General features: G+C 39.8%; 1 protein-coding gene across 5 annotated transcripts in view; it reads right to left on the bottom strand.

The window, feature by feature from the left end:
- Positions 1 to 1206: 1206 nt before the first annotated feature.
- The window catches only part of LOC116323617 (syntaxin-1A-like), a 77521-nt gene continuing 67732 nt past the window's right edge, over positions 1207 to 10995 (bottom strand). The window contains exons 7-11 of one of the 5 annotated variants that reach the window (XR_005608101.1): positions 10611 to 10684; positions 10390 to 10524; positions 9065 to 9107; positions 8572 to 8682; positions 6597 to 6611 (exon numbers count right to left, since the gene is read on the bottom strand). Coding sequence is in view for 4 of the 5 variants with exons in the window: in XM_031743982.2 (XP_031599842.1) it covers positions 2509 to 2586; positions 8259 to 8369; positions 10390 to 10524; positions 10611 to 10684 (398 nt within the window). In the remaining variant the exon portion in view is untranslated. Of the gene's footprint in view, positions 2587 to 6402; positions 6612 to 8258; positions 8683 to 9064; positions 9108 to 10389; positions 10525 to 10610; positions 10685 to 10995 lie in introns of those variants that run through there. The other 4 variants (XM_031743982.2, XM_039598022.1, XM_039598023.1 and 1 more) reach the window with 4 other exon arrangements.

Below are 10995 nucleotides of genomic sequence, written 5' to 3'. Positions count from 1 at the left end.
TGACAACCTTCCCAGCTTTCAGTTCAAACGGATAAATAGTCACATGTCAGAGAAGTATTGATTTTTTTTAACAAATATTGCCAATAAATGTGTGGAGCATCGTCTCACTATACTGGATAAGGGAAAAGTAGATACAATACAGCACAAGCTATAGGTTAAAAGATGGAACTGAGCACTGGACACATAACATCGTTGGCTGTTTGTGGACGGTAATGCGGGCTTTGTTGTTAATGTTAATTTTTTGCACCATCTAGATAAATGCCTGTTTTCTATGAAGTGGAAGCATATCCATGCTCAGATGTGTCGCAGATCACATCAGAGGCAGTGAAACGTGTAAACAGGTCTGTGCAGGTTCTGTAATGCAGGTAGTCTATGAAGTTTGGAAAGAAAGCGACTGCACTTTAGATTTTGTGAAGATGTTTCATGGGCTAAACTTTTCAGTTCTAAAATCAAATGATGGAGAGTCCCAGTTGTTAAACCCTACTTGGGTACCTTAAGAGAGTCACTAACCCACTATTAATTATGTGGCTCGTCACAGTGAAACATCTTCAAGAAACTTAGTCCAGTCATTTTCTTTCAAAGCTCTTTGGGTCTAAACAGATCTTTGTCATTTTAATCTTTATTTTGCATTTTTTCCCCATGTGGCAGAGAACGGGAAATTGCTGAAAGCGGTATTATGGCTACCCACAAGTCCCGCTCTGCCCCAGCTTTCAGGTTACTGCACTTCTGCTGTTGATAGAAAGCTAAGGCCAGGTTTGGTTTTTGCTACTAATGATGTGTTGGTGCAGCAATAATCCTGCTTTGTGCATTCAGGTTCAAACGTTGTGTATGTGCTTGACTGAGGAGTCAATGGTGCAAAGCGACCATCTGCGGGATTATGACCGAACTCCTCAAAATCAGAATCGTGTCTAGACAAAGTGACATCATAGTCCTGTGGATCCTCAGTTCATCTTGACAAGACAGCCCACCCAGAGCAGTGAAGGAGAGCAGTTTGGTACTAGGCTGGAGGAAGGCTGAATGTTTGACATCCCTCTCCAATTTTGCAATCATGTTTGTGGAGATTCTGGTGCTTAAATAACTTGCTACCAACGCATTAACTTCAAGGACTCACCATTCATGTTTTCACTGGCAGTGGGCTTACGGATACATTATGCCTCTGTGGAATCATGTGTGCAAGGCAAAGTACAAACTCAGTGTAATTTTTTGGGACAAACTTTACTTGAAAAAAGAAAAAAACAAGACTCATATTAAACAAATAAAACAATGTCATTACAATACAACACAAAGGCAACAAGTTGAGTAGGCAACATGGTAACATGGTTGCAGTCTGTGCTGTCTGATGTTTCCCCCCAAAAATGATATGAGAGTCTTTTAACGGGGCTACTTTGAGTTCATGCTGATGCATTCATCGACTCAGTGAGTTCATCAATGGAAATAAACATACAGTAGAAGTAGCTTGACAGGATAATATGCACTGTTTAAACCTTGGGGTTTATAGAAAGGGCAGAAATAAACAAAAGGTTTGTCACTTCATTAATCCAACCAGACTAGACTCCACTTTAACAGCTTATTTAAATATACTGGCAGTGTTAAAGAGCTTTATATTACTTTAGAAAACAAAGACACATTTGGCTACCAACAAGCACTCATGTTTTCATCCAACGACTCACATACAACACGTTCAGACATGTAGCTACCAAGGAACTTGCAAATATCCTTTCAAATCTTATATATGCATGCATGCACTCAATCACACTCAACACTGGAGCAACGGTCAAAAATGCTGCACAACCGGTAAGGCCAGATGAAATTAAGTACAGTAGCATCGCTTCTGTCAACTACAAGAGATGTGCAATTAGAAAAAAAGTTTGGCAGTTTGTTAAATATACGAGCAAAATACCCAACATCAGCGTAGCTATGTTCTTTTTGATGTGTTCCCTTTTGCAACAGAGTACAAAACACCACTTTACAGTGAACTAAACCATGCAGGGCTTTTAAGAGGGAGGTAGAAGACATCAGAGAGAGAAAGTAAGAAGACTACAAAAAAAAGATAAATACATGTGCAAATGAACAGAGGTCTACAGATAACATAGCTCTGAAAACATAACCGATGAGTGACCTGTCACTTTGCCTGTACAACACAAAAAAAGACACATCTGAATCAGTGTCATACTTGGAAGTTGGAATGTTTTAGTATAGCGTTACATATCATTTAGTAACTTTTTCATTCAAGAAACATCATATCATTGACAACACTCGACACTCTGATAAACAGTTTGCAGCACCACACATTTACAAAATAGCAACTCATGCGAAAAAACCCCCAAAACAAAACACCTCTGGCCCTGTACACTGTGTGTAAAATTTATTGTACATTATGTAACGCATCTTTTGCTGAACACGTAATAGATTGCATTTGTTAAAACAGGAAATTGGAAATGTGTGTAATTCTGCTTTTAGCTCTGTTGTGTGACTTTGTGTTTTTTTTAGTGTGATCGTGGCTGAGGTTTAGCCCAGTGTTCCCCCAACAATGGAAGCAATGACGACTCCCAGAATGATACAGCATATAAGAATCATAATTTTCTTCTGAATGATGTTAACAGAAAAAAGGAAAAACATCCAAAGCAGCAAATGGGGAGCAGAGAAAACATGTTAGTTATACCGTTTGTGCTTTACTTGAACAGGGTTAATAATAATCTGAACAAAATGCAGTTTACAACATAAGTAAAAGAACTAAGCAAGAAAAAAATGCAATTTAATTCATTCTAATAATGCTGGAGTGTGACCAAAATGTTAAATTATTTCTACATCTTCTTTTAAAAGAAAGAAATCTTTAAATCCTGCATTTTGCTCATATCATCTGTCATATACACATGCCACAAACAGAAATCATCTCTGCGGTTAAAGCCATCACATGCACAACATAAAAAGCATCACTTTGGCTCCATCTAGTGGTTAACCGAGAATATGCAAGGAAGACTGCAAATTTATCAAAAAGTAAAAAATCCACCAAACACAAACTTCACTTTTAAAACATGTTTTTTAGCAAAAGTCCCTCTAATGAAGAAGTTCGGGGGGGGGATCCTATCCCAGCTGTCTGAGGGCGAGAGGCAGGGTACACCCTGGACGGGTTGCCAGTCTGTTGCAGGGCTAACACACAGATACAGGGCAACCACTCACACTCGCACTCCCACCTATGGGTAATTTATAGTTTCCAATTAACCTGTCCCCACTAACTGCATGTCTTTGGACTGTGGGAGGAAGCCGGAGTACCCGGAGAGAGCCCACACAAACATGGGGAGAACATGCTAATTCCACACAGAAAGACTAAAATTAGTTCATTCAATTTTAATTTACTCAAACAAAAACATATGACATATTACAGTGTGTCATTATTTGTTAAAAAAAGGCAAAGTGCAGAAACAGTGTGTGAAAAGCTAAGTAAACACCATGATTGAGCAGTTTGTAGAACCAACTCCAGCAGCAATAACTTGAAATAATCATTTTCTGTACAAATTTCTCAGTATTTTATATCATTGTGGAGGGTTTTTTGGCTTACTCTTCTTAACATTGCCTCAGCTTGTTGAGATTTGTGGGCCTTTAATGAAGCAAAGCTATTCCACCAGAGCATTTCAATATGGTTGAAGTTTGGACTTCAACTTGGCCATTGAAACACCTTGCAACTATATGCTATAGGGTTAGGCCTTCAGTGCTGGGCCCCGAACTGGTCATCCTTCTGCTCAAAGACCTGTTTCGGAGAAATGAAAATATCTTGATCTCTGAGCTTCAGGGAGAAAAAGACTCCTATCAGGATCACCTTCTGGATGAGAAAAGTGCCCAGACACTCTGAAAGTGACGGCGGTAACGGAGAACCTGGCGACCTGAGACTCGTTCCCAACTCCATTCAGGCAGCTTATTAAAGGGGAAGGGAAAAATGTCCAGGAGTGTCTCAAGGCAGAATTCCATGAGCTCAAGCTGAGTTGGTTCCCGGACATAAAATGCAGGGACATCAGGGGAACACGGAAGGCATTCCTGGACTTTCTTCAATTATGTGGAAGTGCATAACGATGACAAGGAAACCTTCCATGGAAGCATGGGCCATAGCCATGGTGGGCAATATAGCCATGGAGATGGAGCGCCATGGCCTCTGTTATGTGAGGACCCTGGAGAGATACAAAGAGCATGGAATGCCGTGGCTCCCACGGGTGACCACGGGTGCTGAAAAGAACTCCAGCAAGGGTCGATGGAGAGACCCAAAAGAAGGTCTTAGTGTTGGTGAGCTCAGTAGGACTCCTTATGAATAGGGACTGTGTGTCCTTTGAGAAGATCAAGGACCTCCTCGCCGAGCTCAAAATCACACAGGCAGAGCTCCAGACATAGAAAATCCTTTCAAGCTCGCTGTGTGAAAGAACCTTCGAATTCAGCCTCTTCAAGATGCATTACGATATCCTTTACAGGATGATGCACCCTTCAGCAGCCCAAGAGAAGAAAAAGCCCCCAGCTCTCACCCTGGAAATGGAGGAACAGGAAGCTCCCCTACTGGAAGAGGAGGAGGAACCTGACTTGTTACTGACAAGAGCCGTCTACATGCTGGCAACCAGGAATAGGCATTGGACAGAACAGGAGATTGGCTTTGTGAACCCAGATCCTCGAGTCCCTGTGCGGGAGGATTGCTGAACATAGCTTCTGTAACCCTCCCGAACAGGGACTCGAGCTGTTGTACATAAGCAAAGGCAAATTCTGCGTCAAATGCTGGATTAAACGTTCAATGCTTTTCTTCAATGCTTTTCTTTTGATCATGTGCGACTTTAGTTAACATTTCTATTAGAATAGAATAGACACTTTACGTTATCTTTTGATTCCACTTAACAGAAGTGTGATTTTCCGTTATGTTGTCATTCAACTTGACAGAAATGCGATTGGGTTTTTCCATTCACAAGTTACCTGCAAACAAAAGTATTACAAAAAACCCCACAAAAAACAAAACAAAACAAATCAAAACCCTCACATGGACTATGCCCTGATGTGGCGTGAGGGCTTACGTGTCTCTCTGAGACCAAGACTCTAAACCAACAGAGAAGGATGAGGGACAGAGCAGTATACAGGGATGGTTTTCATTAAGGCACAGACCTTAACGAGAACCCTTCTCCACTAACCCTGACCCTAAGTCTTTTGTTTTATTCATATGCAAACCTCAACTGTGCTGCCATGTTCTTTTCAGAGACTTTGGTCAGTGTTTTTCTATTTGCAGTTTCATGAACCTTAACATTTAGCATTAACAAGTAGAATGCTCCAGGCCAGTAAACTACCCAAACCTCTGCTTTTATAGAATTTATAACACTTGCTGATGCTCAGTTAATCAAATGTATTTGTTTAGCAGCACGTGGCTGCTACTTACCCTTTTAATCCCTCTGAAAGTATTAAGAATGTTCTTAGTTCTCCACACAATGTTTCTGCATTTTGGCTTTTTTTAAAATTATTTATTTATTTAAAAAAATAAATAATGACACATATGTCATGTGTCGTTGTTCATCTGAGGTTCTTTTAACCTCATTAAATTGAATTAAAAGAAAGCGTTCTTTTGAATGCAGATATCTCATTCTGTCTAAAAAAATTACAACTATAAACTACCTTACCTGGTCATTTCAGATTCATTGATATATCATGGATGTATCAGGTGAGAAGGAAATAAAATCTCTACATTGTTACAGTATCTTAAAAATCATGATTAAAAAAATCACAATTATTAAAAAAACAAAACAAAAAAAGAAAACATCCACCCAGCTGTTAACACATCACCACAAGTCAATGGTTTTATATTTGTTAGACTTTTCCAAAAACAGTAATTGCACGGAAGCATAAACACTGATTTGCACACTACAGATGAAAACCTGGAAGGGAGAATACATTTTTGGAAATTGCTGTAATTCCCGATCACTCCTCCATAAAGTCACTATGCCTGCGAAACGACAAAATCTCTAATGCACAAATTTGTGATTTAACTCTTACCAATGGGACTCAAAAGTGGATTTCCCAACATGTTTAACTATTTTGTTTTAGCTTTAGTAATACATCATCGTCAAAACTAATTGGAAATAAGCTTATTTTGATTACCATTTTAGTAATAATGCAATCATCTTCAATTTGTGTTTGTTGGAAAACATAGAGTGAGACATGCAAAGCTATGCAACTCAAACAGGCCAAGCACAAACCGTTCCTGGACCTGAAGCACACATTAAGAATACAAGTTGATGCAGATTATATTTGAGTGTTCATAGCTTGCTGCACAGACCTCAGACCAGTAATGCAATGACTTGCTTCCCAGTTCATAAGCAGTGCTCACTGCACACATTGCAGAGGCCACCATACAGTACATTTAACACATGAACAGTTGTGTGTGTGTGTGTGTGTGTGTGTGTGTGTGTGTGTGTGTGTGTGTGTGTGTGTGTGTGTGTGTGTGTAGTGTGTGTCTTCTGGCATTCATGTCACTCATAATGACTGTCCTGTCTGCCATGTGATGATTTTTTAGGCTCCTAACTGAGTCCCACTGCAAGCGAAATAATGAGGATGGTGATACAAATCGCAACACAAACTCCTATCAGGATCACCTTCTGGATGGGGGGGACCATGGGGAGGGAGAACAAGGAGAGCACAGCGTTAGATAACGAGTCAGGGGATTGAGAGGAACATGAATGAGAGAGAGAGAGAGAGAGAGAGAGAGAGAGAGAGAGAGAGAGAGAGAGAGAGAGAGAGAGAGAAGAAAGAAAGAAAGAAAGAAAGAAAGAAAGAAAGAAAGAAAGAAAGAAAGAAAGAAAGTTTGCAGTCTTTAATTATAAATGGGGAAATAACCATGTAGATGACCCTTGCACTGAGTCATTGGATGTGTGCAATTTATCTAATGTTGAGCACCTTGTTAGACGTTGACCAAGAGGTGGCAGAATTGTTCCACTGTGTTGCAGATTGTTTAAAAAAGGGACTACCATGATTCCTTTCAAAGGCATTTGTCAAATGTTTATATACTATGGGAACAATCATCTTCACATAGTCCTGTCCAAAGATAGTGAACCTCCAGAGTTCATGATTTAAGATGATACAGCTTGCTTAACTAGCAAAATGACAGTTTGTGCATTTACTGTATATGCACTAAGCATGTGAAATCACTATTATCTGTTGTGGCTCCTTGTCATGCCTCTCCACCAGAATGTAGTGTTCATGTGTTAAAAGTGACTCTGGTTGTAAAAGTTACACTAAAAATACATACAGCGTGTTTTTATTCCATTTTCTCTTAAATACAAATATAAAGATAATTTTTCTTACCAAATTGAATTGTCCTTAGGTCAGATTCTTATATGCACTCACCGGTCAGTTTGTTATGTACACCTATTCAACTACTTTTTAAAGAAAGTATCTAATTAGCCAATCACATGGCAGCAACTAAATTCATTTAGGCATGTACACATGGTCAAGATGACCTGCTAAAGTTTGTGGTAGGGGAGCAGCAGTAACTCAAATAACCAGTTGCTACAACTAAAGTATGCAGAGGAGCATCTCTGGAGGCACGACATGATGTGCTAACAGCAGCAGAACATCAACAGTTTAGGCTGGTGTTATAATTGTGTGGAGGATATTTTCTTGGCACACTTGCTGCTTTAATCACTGTAGTATCAAATGGTCACAATTTAAACTCTGAGTCTTGCTGTTGACCATATACTTTCCTTTCCTTTCCAGGGCTATATGCCATGTCATAGAGCTAAAATCATCCATACCTGTTTTTTTGAACATGGCCATCGCTGTTCTCAAATGTCCTCCACACTCACCAGATCTCAATTTAATAGAGCATTTTTGGGATGTAGATTTTGCATCATCACGGATGTGTAACCGACAAATCTGCAGCAACTGTGTGATGCTATCATGCCAATATGGACTAAAATCTCTGAGGAATGTTCTTAGAACTGTGTTGAATCTATAAAAGGAAGAACTGAAGAATTAAGGCAGTTCTAAAGTCAAAAGATGCTCCAGCTCAGTACTAGCAAGGTGCGCCTAATAAAGTGTCCGGTGAGTGTATAAGCTATAGTTACTGAGGCTGAAAGTCATTGCTGTAGACTTAAATACACTCACAATAACCACAGTCCATACACAGATACATGACAGGTGAGCATGCACAGCAACCACTCCACTCCACTATGCACATGCACCGATTCTGACTTCAACTACCACCGTTTCACATGACAGCACGTTTTTCGGTTTAAGCAACTCACCCTCCGGGCTTTACTCTGGTATTTAACAGCCTTCTTAGTGTCTGATACCGCCCTCTCCACATAGTCTACCGAGTGCTCCACATTGTACTCAATGCGGTCTATCATTTCCCCCTAGGAGAAGTTAGTTACAGAGGAGGTGTGGAGGACATGCAGACAAGAAGAATAAAGAGGAAGCCAGATGTGTAGGCAGGAGGAGGAGGAGCGGATACAGATGGAGGCAAGTGACAGGGGAGGAATAACAGATAAATGAGTAGGAGAGAGAAGGAGAAGAAAGAAGGAGAAGAAAAAAGAGAAAAAGAAATAATTATGTCACCCGTCTGTTGGTCTTTTTGAACTTTTTGCATTTTGGGATGTTGTCCTTTCCCTGCTCCACATAATCCTGGGCCTCCATAACACAGCGCTCAATGTTGTTCACGAGGTTGCCCTGCACAAGAATCAGAGATGGAGACACATTAAGGTGATAGTAAGAAGAAATCTGTAGTACCAGCAATGTTTAGATTTCATAAATATGTTTCAAAGTAACCTGACTAGACTAATGAAAGCTGACATTACATGAATGTCATAGAGCAGAAAATAACTGCGATATCATATCTCTTATCATTTCTATTGTATTTGTAATAAACCATGATTAAAGCAGCATTAATCAAGAAGAAAAAATCATAACTTTTCACATTAGCACTGACCCACAATCACTTGACAAATCAAATGACTACTAAAGTGACCCAGACTGCTCTGTGTGCATGCACTAAAACAAAGATAATTCAAAGTCTACACAGGTGAAAAGTCATGGATTAGAGGTAAATTACCTTGCTGTGTTAGAAGGGGAACAACGTTCTGTGTTCTCCAGAGCTTAGAGTCATTGGAGTGGGGGCAGTGTTGTGTAGTGAAGAAGAAAACAGAGGGGAAAACCAAGAGAGTGGGAGACAGAGAGAGCAAAGCTGAGAAGGGTAAATTTAACAATCACACTCCAGTTTAATCTTAAATCATGTGGCACTGAGAGCATAAAGGGTTAGTTAATTGAACTGTTTAGAGCACACGCATACAAACACTCATTTCCACTGAATTATTAGACAATTTCCCACTAAATGTTATTGCATTGTGCCATCAGTGTAACCCAAATCAGTTTCATATAACGACTTACTTCAATATTTCACATATTTTCTTATTTTTCATATTTTCAAGTGTTCTCCAACTCAGAATCCATTCTGTATAATTCAGGCCGATTATTTCTGATGAAGGAAATAGTTCATCTCTGTGGGGGTTTAGCCCCCCCACACACACACACACACACACCTCATGTAGTTCCCCACTTTGCTACGGAGACAAAAGGCAACGCAACACTTAAAGAAAAATTAGGGAACTGTTCACTTGATGAGGCTTGGAACGCTTTTCAATGTGCAGCATTCAAATTTTGCAACATAATAAAAAGACTAATTCTGAACAGCTCTAAATGCGCCAAGCCAAAGCCTGAAATATTTAAGGTTTATTTATAATTAAAAGCTTTAACAAAATGTGACTCTGTTAAGTTGCCAACTTGAAAGTCCTAGATGTCAGATTTATTTTCCAGCTAATGATCGCAGCAGGAGAATCATTTATAAAAAAAACAACAACAAAAAAACACACAGTCCAAAGCCAGAAATCCCACGTGGAGATAATCACCAAACTCCAATCAACTTAACTTTGAGCCAAAAATGATCTGTTCCCCCAAAACTGTCTAAATTTACTGAGATAGTTTGCAAACAGACACCCAGATGGAGCTGAAAACATAACCTCCTTCCAACTGTGTTGGCATAGACAGGCCCTCAATTACACTAATACACTTAAAAACCGTTCTGCAAAATGAAAGATGTGTAGTTACTTGAGCTTTAATAGGGAGGAGCAGCATGCTAGCATGCTGAGCTGATTAATGATTTTACTATTAATGAACACGGGGAGCTACTGAACCGCTGCAATGGCAAGATGGCCCTTTCTGCATGTAGAAACCAGTTATTATGCATCAATTGGCAGATGGATTGTCAGTTATAAACATATTGAGCATTTGCATGTTTGTTTCATTTGCATGCATTTGGCCGAGACTCAAGCAACACAGCTGCAGAAACAGAAAGAGAGAGGGAGAGAGATCAGTTTTCACCTGGCTTTCCACCAGCATGGCCATGTCCATGAACATGTCGTGAAGCTCCCTGATACTGTTTTCCAGCTTGATAATCTCATTGTGCCGCGTCTCGATCTCATTCATCGCTTGCTGGGTGATGTTGTCCATAATTATCTAAGAAGGTACAAAATTAAGGAAGTAGTGACTGACAGGTGCGCTCCCACTGCATTCTTTTTGTTTTGTTTTTTTGTAAGACTTACCCCCGAGGTGAAGATGGCTGGGTTGTCACTTTCCAACATGCTCTCCAGCTCCTCGTTTGTTGTGTTTCTTCCAGCTAAAAAGGCAAAGCGCACAAACTTCAAAAAAAGACCGCCAGCTTCCTTAAACTTTTAGGGATAACTGTAGGTGCATCGATATTTCATTTAAAAGGTTCTCCAAATCAAAGAGAATGCAGACCATATTAATAAAACACTAATAAAATGCCCTGGATGATAACAGTCATCCCCTCCTGGTCTATATGCCAATTTGAGGATTAATTAAAATAAAAGCTGTTGTTTGCACATACTTATTTTCCATCTTCTCTCCATCCGTCTCCACTGTACATGAACAGCAACACTGGATGTAATATGTAAAAGATTTGTCCAG

This window comes from Oreochromis aureus, linkage group 14 (assembly GCF_013358895.1).
Source record: "Oreochromis aureus strain Israel breed Guangdong linkage group 14, ZZ_aureus, whole genome shotgun sequence".
Lineage (NCBI taxonomy): Eukaryota > Metazoa > Chordata > Actinopteri > Cichliformes > Cichlidae > Oreochromis > Oreochromis aureus.
The sequence above is the reverse complement of the archived record's forward strand: the minus strand, read 5'-3'. Positions and strand labels throughout refer to the sequence as shown.